Source organism: Phyllobates terribilis, unplaced genomic scaffold (genome assembly GCF_046119375.1).
Source record: "Phyllobates terribilis strain yellow unplaced genomic scaffold, ASM4611937v1 Scaffold_3__8_contigs__length_932513732, whole genome shotgun sequence".
Lineage (NCBI taxonomy): Eukaryota > Metazoa > Chordata > Amphibia > Anura > Dendrobatidae > Phyllobates > Phyllobates terribilis.
Window position 1 is genome coordinate 718949524 of NW_027362763.1, and position 19106 is coordinate 718968629.

At 46.3% G+C, this 19106-nt stretch overlaps 1 protein-coding gene across 2 annotated transcripts in view; it reads right to left on the reverse strand.

Moving 5' to 3' along the window:
- THADA (THADA armadillo repeat containing) overlaps nt 1-19106 on the reverse strand; it is a 659309-nt gene that overhangs the window by 339358 nt on the left and 300845 nt on the right. For both annotated transcript variants that reach the window (XM_073672037.1, XM_073672036.1), the window contains one exon: nt 8015-8104. In XM_073672037.1, the coding sequence (XP_073528138.1) occupies nt 8015-8104 (90 nt within the window). The remainder of the gene's footprint in view (nt 1-8014; nt 8105-19106) is intronic.

Genomic DNA, 19106 nt, shown 5'->3' on the forward strand with positions numbered 1-19106 from the left:
CCCACATAATGCCCCATACAGGCTGCCCCCCCCCTCTTTATAATGCCCCATGCAGGATGTCACCCCCCCTCTTTATACTGCCCCATGCAGGATGCCCCCCCCCTCTCTTTATAATGCTCCATGGAGGATGCCACCCCCTCCCCCCCCCTTCTCTTTATACTGCCCCATGCCTCCATACATTAAAAAGAAAAAAAATCAAATACTCACCTCCCTTCTCCTCACCTGCTACCTGCTGCCCGCTGCCCGGGTCCGAACTCCAGCGTTGTCAGCGTCTTCCCGCTCAGCGCTCCCTGTGACGGCTCAGGGAAGGGCGCGGTGTAAAGACGTCACCGCGCCCTCTGACCTGAGACGTCACAGGGAGCGCAGAGCAGGAAGACAGCGGATCTGCGAAGGCACGGGGAGAGGTAAGTATCCAGCTGCCGGGGCCCTGAGCAAGCGGCGGAGAAGGGCGGGCGCTGACACCGCTCTCCTCCGCCCATAGGCCAGCGGGGTGCGCGACCGCCAGTGGGCCCCTCTGCCTGCTCAGGGCCCCGGCATTTGCCCGGGTGCGCCGGGTGCTGACGCCGGCCCTGGCGGTACGCGTAGGCACTGAACGCATATCGCGATCTCTGGCACCATAAGCACATACCAGCCCGAGGGGAGTGTGGCTGCGGCGCCTCTGTTCGGGCCGGAGGCCAGGGGAGGAGTGTGGTGTTGAAATCGGCGCATAGAGCGCTATCCGGCGCCATGTTAGTGAAGACACATTTGCAGCGTGTCTTCAACAAAATGGCGTCGGACAGCGTGGTATGTGCAGGCGCTGATTTCGGCGCCATTTTAGTAAAATAATCCAGGTGACGCGCGGCAGGTGAGCGATGGAAAGGTGAGTAGGATTATTTTTTTTATTTAACTTATGAATGGATGGGAGGGACATATACCAGGATGGGAGGCACATATACCAGGATGGGGGAGCATATACCAGCATGGAGCGACATATACCAGGATGGGAGGGACCACATACCAGGATGGGGGCGCATATACCAGAATGGGAGGGACCATATACCAGAATGGGAGGGACCATATACCAGGATTGGGGAGCATATACCAGAATGGTAGGGACCATATATCATGATGGGGGGAGCATGGACCAAGACAGGGGACCAGGATTGAGGCACATATTCCCGGATGGGGGGGGGGCATATACCAGGAATGGGTGGGGAGCATATACCAGGATGGGGGAGCGGGAGCATATACCAGGATGGGGGAGCGGGAGCATATACCAGGATGGGGGAGCGGGAGCATATACCAGGATGGGGGACCTGGATTGAGGAGAATATAACAGGATTGGGGAGAATATAGCAATAAAAATGCTCACCACCCGGGTGTAGAACGGGTTCAATAGCTAGTTAGCTATAGTGAGGAACCAGGAAGATCCAGCTGAACAAATCTTCTAAAATCCATATTTTATTGGGTCATGCAAAAAATATTTTAAAACGACATTGCTTTTTTGAAAAATGACAAAAATTTGCTGCTTTTCGAAGCTTTCGATGAATCAAGGCCTATGACTATAATTAATGTATTAAACCCCACTGGGTTAGTTTTCAACTGATGTATTCAGAGAACATAATAGTGGTTGTCCAGACATTTTTTATTTCTCTATCTGCCCATTCCTTACCAGTTCTCTCCCGTTCCGAAGCTTCCTGGTGGCGCACAGCATACAGTGATTGGCTGCAATCTCACATGTCCATGTTGAATGGGCCAAAAAGTACATAAATCGCAGAAGAACCCGGGAAGCGTCCGAACAGGAGCAGTGTGATCGGTAAGGGGAGCATTACTTCCTTTATTGTGCTCCATTCTGTGCGGTTTACAAAAAAATGTAAGTGGCCGTTTAAATATCCGTTCTGCTCCATAAAAGTATGTAAAAATGGATTTCACGGTAGTATTTCGATTCAATAAAAACACATTAATCATTCCTGAGCTGTTTAGGGTAACCAAGAGAAGGGATGCCAAACCCAGTTTTCTGCTCCATTGTGAATAAACAGATATAAAACTTGAGGAATGCCTGTTCTTGTGGTCTCCACTGCTGGCCCAAGTTATTCTAACCCTTAACTTGTTTACTTAAGATAAAAAAACCAATGCAGAAAAATCAAACGCAGAACGAAAACGTAAACCACAAAAAAATCCACACAAGCTGACCTCTCACTCAGCTCGCAGTGTGTGGGTGATCACTTCCTACTTAGTCAGCTCTTCACTATTGTGCTCTGTCTTTATCTTGTGCTTTTATTTTAATTTTAGACACTTAAAAAAAAAAACTAAAAAAAAAAAAGTCCTGTCCGAACTCAGAAGTCAATCACAGTTCACAGTGCTGTCCCCTATAAATGTTATAAAGGTGACCATCTGTAATCTGCTGTCACTTGCCACTCAGTGACACCTCGCTACACAATGTGGGGTAGACGGCACGGGCCGCCCAGCTCCGGCGCAGTAGACGGCACGGGCCGCCCAGCTCCGGCGCAGTAGACGGCACGGGCCGCCCAGCTCCGGCGCAGTAGACGGCACGGGCCGCCCAGCTCCGGCGCAGTAGACGGCACGGGCCGCCCAGCTCCGGCGCAGTAGACGGCACGGGCCGCCCAGCTCCGGCGCAGTAGACGGCACGGGCCGCCCAGCTCCCGCGCAGTAGACGGCACGGGCCGCCCAGCTCCCGCGCAGTAGACGGCACGGGCCGCCCAGCTCCCGCGCAGTAGACGGCACGGGCCGCCCAGCTCCCGCGCAGTAGACGGCACGGGCCGCCCAGCTCCCGCGCAGTAGACGGCACGGGCCGCCCAGCTCCAGCGCAGTAGACGGCACGGGCCGCCCAGCTCCAGCGCAGTAGACGGCACGGGCCGCCCAGCTCCCGCGCAGTAGAACGCACGGGCCGCCCCCAGCTCCCGCGCAGTAGAACGCACGGGCCGCGCCCAGCTCCCGCGCAGTAGACGGCACGGGCCGCCCAGCTCCCGCGCAGTAGACGGCACGGGCCGCCCAGCTCCCGCGCAGTAGACGGCACGGGCCGCCCAGCTCCCGCGCAGTAGACGGCACGGGCCGCCCAGCTCCCGCGCAGTAGACGGCACGGGCCGCCCAGCTCCCGCGCAGTAGACGGCACGGGCCGCCCAGCTCCCGCGCAGTAGACGGCACGGGCCGCCCAGCTCCCGCGCAGTAGACGGCACGGGCCGCCCAGCTCCCGCGCAGTAGACGGCACGGGCCGCCCAGCTCCCGCGCAGTAGACGGCACGGGCCGCCCAGCTCCCGCGCAGTAGACGGCACGGGCCGCCCAGCTCCCGCGCAGTAGACGGCACGGGCCGCCCAGCTCCCGCGCAGTAGACGGCACGGGCCGCCCAGCTCCCGCGCAGTAGACGGCACGGGCCGCCCAGCTCCCGCGCAGTAGACGGCACGGGCCGCCCAGCTCCCGCGCAGTAGACGGCACGGGCCGCCCAGCTCCCGCGCAGTAGACGGCACGGGCCGCCCAGCTCCCGCGCAGTAGACGGCACGGGCCGCCCAGCTCCCGCGCAGTAGACGGCACGGGCCGCCCAGCTCCCGCGCAGTAGACGGCACGGGCCGCCCAGCTCCCGCGCAGTAGACGGCACGGGCCGCCCAGCTCCCGCGCAGTAGACGGCACGGGCCGCCCAGCTCCCGCGCAGTAGACGGCACGGGCCGCCCAGCTCCCGCGCAGTAGACGGCACGGGCCGCCCAGCTCCCGCGCAGTAGACGGCACGGGCCGCCCAGCTCCCGCGCAGTAGACGGCACGGGCCGCCCAGCTCCCGCGCAGTAGACGGCACAAGCTGCCCAGCTCCCGCGCAGTAGACGGCACAAGCTGCCCAGCTCCCGCGTAGTAGACGGCACAAGCTGCCCAGCTCCCGCGCAGTAGACGGCACAAGCTGCCCAGCTCCCGCGTAGTAGACGGCACAAGCTGCCCAGCTCCCGCGTAGTAGACGGCACAAGCTGCCCAGCTCCCGCGTAGTAGACGGCACAAGCTGCCCAGCTCCCGCGTAGTAGACGGCACAAGCTGCCCAGCTCCCGCGCAGTAGACGGCACGGGCCGCCCAGCTCCGGCGCAGTAGACGGCACGGGCCGCCCAGCTCCCGCGCAGTAGACGGCACAAGCTGCCCAGCTCCGGGATTTTTTTTTTCCCAAAAGGGTAGGTAACCCCTTAAATCATAAAACAGTATTTCAGTATCGGCGTAAAAGGGGCTGTCTGGGACTTCAAAATGAATGAACTATTCTTAGTCTAGATCATCAACATGAAATCAGTGGGGTTCAGACACCCAGTACTCCCCACCGATCAGCTGAAATGTGAATGGGAGAAAAACTGCAGTACTTGACAGAGGCCACTAGGCAATGAATGGAGCAGTTGTGTTCTGCCTCATACAATGCTTATGTCCTCCCATTGCCAGAGTAGATAGTAGCTGATTGGGGGGTACTGGATAGTCCCTTTTAGCCCTGACTCTGAACCCTAGTGAGCTTTTTAAGTGTTTTCTCCCATGACGACCTAATTTGTGCCTTAAACTTGAGTTTCACCAGGACCATGAGAAGCCTAAATACACTTCGTGCACAGTGGAAAAGTGATCGAAATCACAACTCAAGCCCATCACACCCGTATCTCTGACTGTACCGCAAGCACCATGACAAGACCTTGTGGTGCAAGTAGCCGGATGGCCCTTCATCGTGCACAGCCCAACTGTCCCAGGAGAGGACATCTGCATGCATGCAATAATAGGATCCAGCATGAACACACTGTACTCTAGGAACATGCATATTGGATCCACCTTTGATAAATCTTATTTTTTTCCTTCTTCTTGACATCAGGTGCAGCACATTTCCGTAAACACAACTGGATAACATTCCTGGAGGGAGGCACCAACTTGTAAAACTCCTTACTGTGCCACCCCCTCAACCAAAAACACGGAAAAATTCCTGTGGACGACTGAAGTTTTTATAACAAGAGTTTAATACATTAGTGGCCACCGGACCAAAAACATGCAAACCACAAGTGCAAAAATACACGGCAATAAATTAGAAGCAGCATTTCCAGCTTGTACGCCCTACTGCATCCCATCTACCAGAAAGCTCACAACTCGAAACATCTCATGCCCTTGTAAAAATCCTTTTGGTACACCTGATGTATTCTCTCTAGAGCCATGTATAAATGAATGCACGGATAGACATATCATTGGTGCAACCTGTGTAGGGGCCCAAGAGATAAGGGGGCCACATCCACCTCCAAAGCAGGTGGAATTGTGCGCTATGATGACCTATTGGGCTGCAAAGGGCCCATACATTGTTCTTGAATAGGGGACCTTTTCTGTGTCCGCCAAGAGACATGTTTTAGGGTGTGGTGTGGAAGGATTGAAGGAAGAGGATGGAGACCGTGGACTTGGAAGGATGAATGAATGAACATGTTACCAGTATGGATTATGTCGTTTGGATTTACACTTTCTTAAAAGGACTGCTGCTACTGGATACCTGTGCTTCCATCGTTTTATCTGCCGTCTAGAGGATCATGGACTGTGGCTACAGACTATACTGGCTGGAGGTACAAAATCTGTGGGCCAACCAAAAGTTGGGAGACAGTGAGTATGGCCTTATACAAAGCCAGTGGAACTACTGAACCCAGATTGAGGACTGAGAGAACTGTATTTTGGCCATTTACCTGGAATTGCTTTATTACCATGGCTGTGATCAATAAAATATTGTTGCATAGTTAACCTGCCTAGGTGATTACTTACAGCCCACAGCCTCAGATCTTTACAGGGGCCCTTCTCTGTGTCCGCCAGTGCATGAATGAATATGATTATATATGCAAATTGCCTCTTCAGAGAAAAAGTGGACTCCAATTCTATAGCGCCACCTGTTGGAAGCAGCGATCCTATAAGTCACTATCGATCCTTGCAATATGACTTGGGGATAAAAGAAAATTCAGAATCTCAGTTTGCAGACACAATGTTTCGGGGTATTGCCCCTCATCAGTGCAAAGTATGAGATCTGATTTGGCTAGGCGAGAGGCTCAATACAGTACAGTCTTTCTGATTATTAAAACAAAAAGCTCTAAATCCCAATTCTCCTGCGTTCACATTACAAAGATTACAAATGCACAATCTTCCAGCCTGCACCTATCACTTGGGGAGTAAATGAAGGGACTGCCTACCAGGGGCGCAATTCCAAGGGTCAACACGATTACATGTGCATTACCGAGGGGTAGCCAGTTTAGAAAACATATTTCCACATACTCCTTTTAGGAAATTCTGAATTACTAGAGAAGGGACTAATATTTAAGATACTCCTTTTCCTCAGTAGGGAGGATAAAGGGAAGCTATTATCAGAAAATTATCTATTTCTTTTATATATTTTTTAAATATTAATATATTATAATAATATCCATATTACAATCTGTATTAAAAAGAAAAAAGAAAAATAGTAATCTGGCAGCAATTTTCACACTAGCTGCTGAGACTATTTTAGACTCGAACTTCCTTTTGTTTCAGGAAACAACACATGTACATTGACTACAATGGTCGGATCTCGACCCTATCGTTTGTATTGAAGTATCTAATGAGCGTGTGTGAAGGCCATTGTGACATCTCCTATTGTGGTTAGTGGATTCAGCTATGTATAGAGGTGTTACCTGTTATTGTAATCCTGCCTTTGCTGATAAGAAAACATCTGTAAACTCTTTCTGAAAAGGAAGGAAGTATTTAAAAAGCCTCATTGGCCAGTGTGAAAATTGCCAGATTACAATTTTTTTAAAAAAAATTTTTTTTAATAAAGATTGTGATATGAAAAAAAAATATGACATTGTTAAAAAAATACATTCAAACATTAAAACCTGATTTAAACATAGGTTATTTTCTGATGATAAATTTCTTTTAAGATTACAAAGAGCAACCATGGCTCTGGACAACCTGTCTTATCCTCCACTACAAAGGCAACCCATTGATTGGAATGTGCAATGTGTAATCATGTAATGCTGCATTTGCCCTGTGGCGGAGCTGCAGGGAAACTGCTGGATTTCACCACAGATCACAGCTGATCACAGGATGAACATTTTCTGACCTGCTTACTATATCAAGAGACATGTTTAACAAGTAGGGATTGTCCAAAAAAAATGGAAAACTCCTTTAAAATAGATTGTCCACTACTAGAACCCACCCATTCTTATTCCTTATATTTCCCCCTTGCAAAATAATGACACTTAGACCACGGCCCCACTATCAGTATTTGGTCAGTATTTATTCTCAGGAGTGGGAGCCAAAACCAGGTGAGAAACAATCAGAGGAAAGGTATAATAGAAACAAGTCACCAGTTCTGCATTTATCACCCACTCCTCGTTTTGGCTCCCACTCCTGAGAAAAAATACTGATCGAATACTGACCAAATACAGATAGTGGGGCCGTGGCCTTATACTCAACTCCAGTGCTGGCACCATTCCAGCTTTGTCTGCACTAACTCTCCCGGGGATTGTGTGACAATATATTACGCGATCCCTGCGTCTTATCAATGCTGGCTTCACTCTCCCCGTCTTCAAACAAATCAAGACAAATGGAGAAAAAAGGGAGCAGCTGCTCTTTCACCTGCAGATGTCAATTACGTCTGTAGGAGAGGAGAGAGAGGTCATCGCTGATTTCCGCAAAGATCGCGTGAGATTATATCACGCAATCCCCGGGAGAGCCAGTCTTGACACCAGAGGTGAGTATAAGTATGTTATTTTATTGGAGGGTGACAGAGACTCAGAAGTGGCTGTACAAGTAGTGGACAACCTCTTTAAGCTTTTCAAACAATCATCATGTCTGGCCAAAAAAGCCAATAAAGACCATTTTCAGATGACTGTCGACAACTTTTCATGACCAGACCAGACAAAATTGGTCTTGGCCTGCTGTGCTGGATTTCTCAGTTTTTTTTTTTTTTTTGCGTACTTGGAAATTTGATCATGCAAAATGACAAGAGACCCTAAAACGTGTGCTTGATCACTCTCAGATCCATTCCGTCTCGGTGTTTGGATAATATCTGTCATACCTGTCAACTGTGTTGGCAACAACTTCCAATTGTTCCAGGAGAAAAGGATAAAGAGTGGGGAACCTGGAGAAGAATTCCCTCCCGGTCATCCTGCAGAGAAACAACACGAGAAAGGAACGTTACTTTAGATGTCAAAAGTAATAAAGTAAATGAGGAAACAATTCTAATCTGGCTGCTGATTAATATTCTACGGCGTCTTTGCCCTCATCCATCTCACATTTTCTTTTTCAATGAATCTGACTGATTAAAGCTCCGTTTGCTGCTTCCACCTGTAGATTAATTTAGATTTATCAGAGAGTTACAAAGGGACAATAAAAAACAGTAAAAAGGCTGATCACAGAATATATCAAAAACAAATCAACGCTATACCTCAAACATAGTCTTTAAAGGGAACCTGTCATGTCCAGAAACACTATTTTCCTGCAGATATAGGGTTATTCTGCAGGTAAATAGCATTTAAACCATGGGTATTTGGCTTACTGGAGAGCAGCTACAGGGAGGAAAATGAAGTTATATTCCCCCTCCAGCCGCTTACTTTGTCGTTGGAGCCATGCAGGGAGCAGTTACAGTTGCCACTGAAATCACTCCTCAGCCGTTTAAAGAGCATGCTGTCAATCAATGTGCTGGAGAATAATTACAGCGGCGATTGTAACCACTCCCTGCACCAGCCTGATGACTGGAAGCAAGCGGCTTCAGGGGGAATAGAACTTCATTTTCTCCCTGTAGCCACTGATCCAGTAAGCCGTCTACATAAGGTTTAAACGCTATTTATGTGCAAATTGACTCAATGTTTCTGGGCATGACAGAAATCTGATTATGGGTTGTCACATTGCTGGATCACCCCAGCAATCTCTGGGGGAACCTGACTACAACTACTCAATTTACCTGCAGCACCTCAACAGGAAAAATCAAGCATTACACAGTGCACAATTAAATCACCAGGCTGTTTCTGTCAAGAAAAAACATGGCAGAATCTGAAAAGCAAGAGATGATCTTGAAAAAGATCTTAAAATTTTTTCCTGTCTGAAAAGAGAAATCTGCAGCCACTCTATGTGATTGCAAACTGCTGAACCATGGCAGTGTGCAATGCGCACGCTGTCACGACTCCCCTGTGTTCTCTGTGCAATTTGCAGATTTTCTTTCATGAGCTGACTAGTCTGCTGAGACTTTTCTCAATTCACTTCTATTGAAAATACTCCGCAAACTCGCACGTGGAAATGATGACTGTGAATCATGACAGTCTGCATATCCCACACTGTCAAATAGAATGACTGCAGACTTTTCTACTTAGACTGGAAAACCCCTTTAGGCTATATTCACACATCTTGTTTTTTTTAGCATTTTTTGATGCTTTTTTATGCAAATTTTCAGCTGTGTTTTACAGTAACAGCAAAGTCTATGGGTTTCCAGAAATCTCATGTACACATCATGGGTTGTTTTTTTTATCAGGAGTTTGTGCCTTGCATATTTTTTTTGCAAAATAGAGCATGTCACTTCTTTCAGCGTTTTTTTACCCATTGGAAGTAATGGGTGGTGAAAAAAACGCTGAAAAAACGCACGTGCCAAAACCAGAATGAGATTTTTTTTTCACTGAACTTTATGTACATGCATAAAAGAGACAAAAGGACAGTGAAAAAAACGCTGAAAAATGCACCAAAAAACAAGCAAAAAAGCAAGAAAAACCCTGAACAAACCTCCTGACAAGAGATCAGGTTTTGTTGCAGAAAAAAAAACCGCAGCAAAAACGCAATGTGTGAACATAGCCTAACAGAATCTGTTGAGCATTATGTAATAGAGCAGGATCAACTGAATATATAATGTTGTGGGAAAAGATACGGAATAACATGTCACTACTAAGGATTACTTATTCTGTGGTTAGGAGTCCAGTGGGCGGTTCTATAACTGATTAAAACCGCCCACCAGACTCCTAAGCCTAGAATAATTAAAAATTATAATCTTTTCCCACAAAACTATATATCAAACTGCTCAGCTCCTCCTGCTCTGTACCCAGTACCCTGCTGGCAGTGGACCTGGCATTACTTTTAATTTTTGTTGCAATTTCTGCTCATTTAATAGATGAAAGTCTTGAATAAGGGAGGAGGGGCAGCTAAATTAGAAACTTGGAACATAAGTTTATGAAATTATCTTTTCTATACCCGCCACCCCCTTTTAACAACACAGCAAATTCAGGACTTTGAGGTTAGAGCACTTTTAAGAGTTAATATAACTATATAAAGTTTTTAGATGGTAACACGGCCGCTCCATTCATGCACACAGATTATATGGCTTAGCCTTAACCACCAGTATTGGAGTGCAGTGCCTGACCAAACATTGCAGTATATGCAAAAAAACGACTTGTCAGCAGCAGCGGTTCAGGTTCGTCCTCTTTAGGTTGGACGCATGTTGGATACTTCGATGGGAAGTATTCATCCCCCCACATGGGAGCATCTAGTGGAAAATGGGCCCTGCAATCATTAGAAATTCCACTTACTACATGATATTTTAATGATAGCGTGAAAAGGTAGTTTTTCCCACGACGATCCCATGCGAGCGGCGAATAATACATGGATTTTATGCTGAAGCAGTTTACTATAATTTAGGGACACTTCTGCAGACGAAAAATTTTTTTTTTTTTTTTTTTTAGTTACGGTCTTTAGGATTGACCCCTTCCGTACTCGAGACTTTACTTTGAGGAAAAAGGGACATAAAAGATGATGTCAATGTTGGTTAAGGGGCAGTAATGCAAAGAGCTCTTTCTGAGACATGGCCTTATGAGTCTCTCTCCTGCGGGACAGGTGGTAAAAGCAAGAAATAATCTAACTAAAGCCAATACCAGGTACTGCATGGAACTTTACAGTGAAATTAGGAAGAGTCTTCAGGGGTGCGAGGCTCAAAACTAAATGTCTGCTAACCTTTAAAGGGAGGCTATCAATCCAAACTGACAGTATAAACTAAGCAGGATATATAGTCTATATAAAGACTTCCCCTTTAGTTTTCGAATTGCCACTTTCTTTCTGCAGAAAGTGAAGTTTAATCAAATTTGCTATTTAGGATGCTCGGTGCACCCTTGGTGTGGCCAAAAAGCTCAGCGCACTGGTTTTGCACATCCTGCTTCCCACAATGGTGATTGACAGCGCAGGTTTGCCTGAGATTTCTCTGCAGACAATGCTTGATCTAGGCAACCACTGTCAATTACCGTGGCAGAGACATGCAAATACACTGGCCATAACGGTACACTAATCCTCTTGGCCACACCATGGGTGCACCCAGCATCCTATTTAGTAAATTTGATTAAACTTCACTTTCTACAGGCAGTGATTATAACCCTAAGGCCACGGCCCCACTATCAGTATTTGGTCAGTATTCAATCAGTATTTTTTTTCAGGAGTGGAAGCCAAATCCAGGAGTGGGTGATAAATGCAGAATTGGTGCACTTGTTTCTATTATACCTTTTCTCTGATTGTTCCTCATCTGGTTTTGGCTCCCATCCTGAGAAAAAATACTGACCAAATACTGATAGTGGGACCGTGGCCTAAAGGTGCTATTTTTTTCAGAGGGGCTTTATCCTCTACAGGACAATGTGATTAGATTATGCAGTGAGCATAAGCCGACAGACTTTATTTAAAAAGGGTCTGTCATGTGTCACCAAAATCTCTGTGCTCCCCTGAATCACACGCCATTTTAGGTTTTTCAACTCGTCTCTCCGTTATGGAGATATTGGCATTTGGGCTCCCAGTAGGATAATTCCTAGCTTGTGGTCCAATAAGGCATGTAAGCAGAATAGTTGAGACACCCCTAAAGAAAACTCTTGATACATCCTCTTGGACCACAAGTTAGGAATTAACACATTGGGCATCAAAAGGAAAAAAAGGGGCAACTTTCTCTAACCTTTCTCATCAGAAGATGCTCCTGCTTAGGTGTTAACCTCTGTGGTCGGCCTGGACGTCCCTTTGAGATGGTTGCAGTTTCATCTTTGTTAATTTTTTCCATAACTTCTGATCCAGTATTCTGACTGATAAGTAAAGCTTTGCTGATCATCTTGTAGTCTTCACCTTTCTTGTGTAAGAAAAATGATTTTCTTTCTCAGGTCTTGAGACATTTCTCTTCCACGTGGTGCCAACGCTGACAGCATGAAATGGGAAATAGTTCTCTTTTGTTAACTAATGCCCTTTTATATTATTTTCTGGACACCTGTTTTATGAATAATTAGACTCACAAGTGGTTGAATTCTTGTTAATTAGATAATGTAGTCTAAACTTTAGCTTTGCTCCTAAGATTTTCATTTGTGTGTACTCAATTTTTGCAACATGTTCTTCAATTAATTTTTAGCAAAATTACTTTTTGGGTGTGCAAAATAACAAATCTTGTTTGCAATTAATGAACCACATTTGTGGGAGTACACTGATAAGAAGTGATTCTGAAAATAAACTAAAGGTTTTCTAACAAATCTGTTGGAATGTACTATTTTATATTGAGCACTGTGCGTACTTACAAAAATGAAAGAAGGTGTAACGTGTTTTCCATGACAGAGAGGGGCAAGAAGACCGCAGCGTCTGATTTCACATACTCCTGCACTGATCAGAACCACTTCTCCTTCATATTAAATGGTGCAGGTTTCTGGTAGCAGTGCAGGGGTTAATCTGTTCAGATTGGAGTCTCTGCAGCTTCCCGGCTTGGATGATCTCAGCTGTTCAGTATTAGCCACTCCTCTCTGGCAATCTGGATTGCCATTGTTAAGTGTTGTACTGCCTAATGAGGACTCAGTGTTGGTAGAGGCGTTTAGAGTGTTTATCTTTGACTGTTGCTTGGTGTTTTGGCTGTGTGCAAATCCTCATCCTCTCCTATTTAGTTTCCCTTCCTTTTGTCCCCGGTGTCCTCTCTGTTGTCTGTGAGTGCATATTTATATGATTGGTATTTTAATTTATCCCTGCTGTACATCTATCTTGTTAGTCTGGTTTGTGCATTTACGTAGACTATTCCTCCTTACTTCCCTGGATGGGGGGAGATGGACAGATATAGGGCTGATTCAGGAGATCAGAAAGGTATGTGGCCCCAGCATCTTCACCATCAGAAGTAATGTGAGGAGCAGGGATAGCTAGGGCGCCCCTAGCGTTAGGGACAGGTAAGGAGCCCCAGGCCCCGGGTAATCTGACAAAAGAATCGTGACAACAGGTACCGGAGAAGCGGCAAACAGCAGCTGCTCCAATATTCTATGTCACTAGTTTAGACAAAAGAGTGGTCCTAAATACCTTCATTGCATTATTGCTCTCATTTTAAGGGCTGCCATAAACATTAGATAGCTGCCTGCCGACACCCATCTCTTCCAACTCCTCAATACACACTAGGAAAATGTTAGTGGACAGTTATATCTATTGACTCCCCCCCATACACCAATGCTTTTCTCCCTGCAGAATAATAGGATCTACCAGTAAAATGTAACAAGCAGAATCCTTCTCTTTCCTGACATCATCTGTCAGGGAGTAGTCCGGGGGCCACCATGCACATTAGACCGTCGTGAAATGTCGCTGTTATAAGCAGGTACAGATGATTTTAGCCTAATGTGTATGGGGCCACAGAGGCTCCATGGATATGGCAGAGACAATGTATGGATGTCTGTATTATCACTTATGTACTTGAGACCTTTCCTGTTGATCAAAATTAAACAGAGTATATTCAAACAGTTTTTATGTCGACTTTGGACCTTCAAGAACTGATTGAATACGCTTCCTATTGATTTCAAAGGGGAAAACATGCCTAAAGTTCAAATGCAGAATTTTATCTACAGACTATTTTTCTTTTATATACACTGCTCAGAAAAATAAAGGGAACACTTAAACAACAGAATATAACTCAAAGTAAATCAAACTTCTGTGAAATCAAACTGTCCACTTAGGAAGCAAAACTGATTGACAATCAATTTCACATGCTGTTGTGCAAATGGAATAGACAATAGATGGAAATTATTGGCAATTATCAAGACACCCTCAATAAAGGAGTGGTTCTGCAGGTGGGGACCACAGACCACATCTCAGTACCAATGCTTTCTGGCTGATCTTTTGGTCACTTTTGAATGATGGTTGTGCTTTCACACTCGTGGTAGCATGAGAAGAACTCTACAACCCACAGAAGTTGCTCAGGTAGTGCAGCTCATCCAGGATGGCACATCAATGCGAGCTATGGCAAGGTGGTTTGCGGTGTCTGTCAGCGTAGTGTCCAGAGGCTGGAGGCGCTACCAGGAGACAGGCCAGTAGACCATGAGACGTGGAGGGGGCTGTAGGAGGGCAAGAACCCAGCAGCAGGAACGCGACCTCTACCTTTGTGCACGGAGGAACAGGAGAAGCACATCAGTAATGGTGTGGGGTGGCATTTCTATGGAGGGCCGCACAGCCCTCCATGTGCTCACCAGAGGTAGCCTGACTGCCCTTAGGTACTGAGATGAGATCTTCAGACCCCTTGTGAGACCATATGCTGATGCGGTTGGCCCTGGGTTCCTCCTAATGCAGGACAATGCCAGACCTCATGTGGCTGGAGTATGTCAGCAGGTCCTGCAAGATGAAGGCATTGAAGCTATGGACTGGCCCGCCCGTTCCCCAGACCTGAATCCGATTGAGCACATCTGGGACATCATGTCTCGCTCCATCCACCAACGTCACGTTGCACCACAGACTGTCCAGGAGTTGGCAGATGCTTTAGTCCAGGTCTGGGAGGAGATCCCACAGGAGACCATCCGCAACCTCATCAGGAGCATGCCCAGGCATTGTAGGGAGGTCATACAGGCACGTGGAGGCCACACACAATACTGAGCCTCATTTTGACTTGTTTTAAGGACATTACATCAAAGTTGGATCAGCCTGCAGCGTGTTTTTCCACTTTAATTTTGGGGGTGACTCCAAATCCAGGCCTCCATTGGTTAATACATTTGATTTCCATTGATGATTTTTGTGTGATTTTGTTGTCAGCACATTCAACTTTGTACAGAACAAAGTATTCAATGAGAATATTTCATTCATTCAGATTTAGGATGTGTTATTTGAGTGTTCCCTTTATTTTTTTGAGCAGTGTACATATTGCACGGTGAGCGTGAGAGAATTCTCCAGCGCTCAATGCAAGTGCAGAAGAATTTTCCCACGCTGTCAGTGACGTGCATGAGGTGAGCTGAGTTCATTGGACATGAACTCGGCTCATCTGGATGCCGTCACAGCCAGACACTGAGGAGTGCAAGCATGCCTGCGCTTCTCAGTGTCTGCGGCATGGCAAGCTGGATGGCAGCTTTCAATTGCGATCCAGCCTGTCATGTGAATGTAGCAGAGCTGGAGCTGTCCTGGGGACCATGGAAAGGTAAGGATGAGGTTGGTTTATTATTTTACTTTTATTGCAGAAGACATTGGCTTCAGCTGGAATGGGTGTGATGGTAAGTAAGGTTTGATTTAGAACATTAAAAAATTGTGTGTTTATTTCAATTAAAGGACTTTATTCTGGGTGTTGTGTTTTTTTTAAATACTTTACTAGAAATTCATGGTGGTCATGTCTAATATTAGCGTGACCCCATGAATTTCGGGCTTAGGGCCAGCTGATAATGCCAAGCTGGCCCTAACCCCTTTATTACCCAGTGAGCCACAGCACCAGGGCCCTGGATGAGTTGGGTACAGCGCCAGAAGATGGCGCTTTCATGAACGCGCCATTTTCTGGGGTGGCTGTGGACTGCAATTTGCAGCGGGGGGGGGGGGGGGTAGGGGCAGAAAGCTTGGGCCTCCCTGCGCTGCGGATTCCAGCCCCCAGCTGCCAAGCTGTACCTGGCTGGACACAAAAATAGGGCGAAGCCCAAAGTATTTTTTTTTTTTTTTTTTTTTTAATTATTTCATGGAATAATTTTTAAAAAAAAAGGGCTTCCCTACATTGTTGTGTTCGGCCAGGTACAAATAGGCAGCTGGTGGTTGGGGGCAGCCCGTTCCTGCCTGCTGTACCAAGGCTGGACACAAAAATAGGGCGAAGCCTCATGTCAAATTTTTTTTAAATTATTTCATGAAATTCATTTCATAAAATTCTTATAGACGCCTCTCCATTACTAACCTGGGCTTGATGTTAGCTGGCATTATAAGCTGACATCAACCCCAGCCCTATTACCCCACTGCCACCGCTACAGGGCAGTGGGAAGAGCGAGGCTAAGTGCCAGAATTGGCGCATCCTATGGATGCGCCATTTCTGGGGCAGCTGAAGGTTGGTGTTTCTAGCCTGGGAGGGGGCCAATATTCATGGCACCCTTCCTGGGCTATTAATGTCAGCCCCCAGCTGTCTGCCTAGCCTTTGCTAGCTATTAAAATAGGGGGGACCCCACGTCATTTTTTGGGGGTTCCCCCATTTTAATAGCTGGTAAAGGCTAGGTATTCAGCTGGGGGCTGATATTAGTAGCCTGGGAAGCTCCGTGGGTATTACCCCCTTCCCAGGCTTCAAACATCTGCCCCAGGCGTCTGCTTAACCTCCGCTAGAGACTAAAATTACGGGGAACCCCACGCCAATTTTTTTAAATAAATCCTTTATTTTAACACTAAATGATAAGTACAGTAATCAACATTATCACTGTACTTATTATACATGCGACTGACATGTTTCTATCTATCTATCTAATCTATGTGTAATGCTCTATTCTTTCTGTTCTAAATTGTCGGGTAGCGGTGTATGCCGCTGATGAATTGCCGGCCGGCTTTTTTAAAGAGACGGGTGCATGAAAATCGGAGGGCACTAGTGTGTTCCAAGTGCCCTGCTATGTTTTTCATGCACCCTCCTATATACCCTGCCTGCCTGATGTTTAATTGAGCACCGTTCCCATCGATTTGGGCAATTTTTGACCTTCTGCAGACCGCAGGGGGGGGGGGGGGGGGAACCACCAGAAAAATGCTCGAGTTTCCCATAGACGTACATTGTGCTCGTTGCTTGGGTCGAGCACTGGAATATTCCAATGTGCTCGACCCGAGCATTTTAGTGCTCGCTCATCACTACTTACGATATATCAACAGAGAAAACAAAGCGGAGATAATCAGGATGTGAGGGATACGCTCATGGAAAGGATGAGATTTGGAGAGTATAAGTCAGGTTTATATTCACACCAAAGTGTTTTGACGCCTTTATCAACCTAAAAAAACATGCCGGGCTGAAACGCATTGATGTAAATAAAAAATCTTACTTATACTCTCCGGGCCTCATCCTTTCCGTTAGCAAAGCTTGCACATCGTGATTATCTCTGCTTTGCCAAATTGCTATCTGGACGATACTCTCTTTCAGCCATGGAACATCAAGCTTCTACAGGTGTTGTGTCCTTACACAACCCCTACAGATGAGTGATAGCATCACCCTCATCCCCTTCTTTTCTCCTTAAGATACTGCCCTATCTGTGCGCTATTGTCCCAATCTCATCTTCCCAACAGGGAAAACAGGGATCTGTGCCGGACCTGCCATTCGACAGATATCACCGTCATCTTATGGAAGCCACCACTGGTTGACAACAGGCCCCAATGGGTTGCATCTTGGTGTTACTCAATGACAGAGGGAAATAGTGATGAAGGCTCCAGTGTCAATGGTCTACTATTTTGTTTCCCTGGTAGATAAGTGGCATAATCTGGAAGACACATCCCTTATTGAAAACACAGTAGAACCGACATATTGGGAAGAAGTTCTTGTCAATCAGCCGCAAGCCCAATTTGCCAAAACATGAGACCAGAACTCAATGAGAAAGATCTGTTGAAATCACGATTATATGGTCGTTTCTAATTGTAAGTAAACTCCTCGATGAACATGCAAACTTGACGTGACTCACAGATGAACCTGACAACAAAACCAACGTGTGCCTGGAGAGTTCTGCATAACATCAAGTGGCGTGGCACAGTGCCATGGACGTCTGACCCCGGATTACCCCCGCAAAACAGCAAAATTAAGGAAAACACTCATTGAGATATAAAAATGAGTCCTTATTCTCAGTATCAGAAAAGCGTGAACGCAGATCACATGGAATGATTAACTTACAGCAAGAACTACAAAAGAGCTCACGAAGAGATAAAAATCAAAGTGACTCACACAGGAAGAAACAGAAGACGATAACTCTCAGACGCAAACATTGGCACGTACTCCGCCTTTTTATAAGCCACAGCTCTTTGGTCGGCAGATTATAGGACTGTTCTCCAAAAATCTTGTGTGTAAAGCAGTTTAATAAGAATATAAGGAGATAATGTTGGTTCACTCAATCCCTAGATAAATAATTATATATAGAAAACCTTATTATTTTGACTGAATAGAAAAGTATGACGTCACCGGCCGTTCTAGAAGCCAAAATGCTGAACACGGCATCATTGTCTGCTTGGTCGAGTTACTGTAGGACAGTATGGCCTTAAGTCTTACAACATACCCTGCTATAAACTACTACGGTTATGAAGGAATTATATGTGACACATACATAGCGTATTAGTTATGCCCTTTAGCCGATTACAAGGTGTCCTCCTACTTGAATCCTCTGTGATCAGTGGATAAAACTGGTAGCAGGTGTCCAATTTCACTACAGCACTACCAGAGGATAAATGAAGAATTACACCGTACTCATTCATAAAATTGTATAATATATATATACACACATACATACACACACACATACACATACACATATACATACACATATACACAGTACAGACCAAAAGTTTGGACACACCTTCTCATTTAAAGATTTGTCTGTATTTTCTTGATTATGAAAATTGTACATTCACACTGAAGGCATCAAAACTATGAATTAACACATGTGGAATTATATACTTAACAAAAAAGTGTGAAACAACTGAAAATATGTCTTATATTCTAGGTTCTTCAAACTAGCCACCTTTTGCTTTGATGACTGCTTTGCACACTCTTGGCATTCTCTTGATGAGCTTCAAGAGGAAGTCACCGGAAATGGTCTTTCAACAATCTTGAAGGAGTTCCCAGAGATGCTTAGCACTTGTTGGCCCCTTTGCTTCACTCTGCGGTTCAGCTCACCCCAAACCATCTCGATTGGGTTCAGGTCTGGTGACTGTGGAGGCCAGGTCATCTGGTGTAGCGCCCCATCACTCTCCTT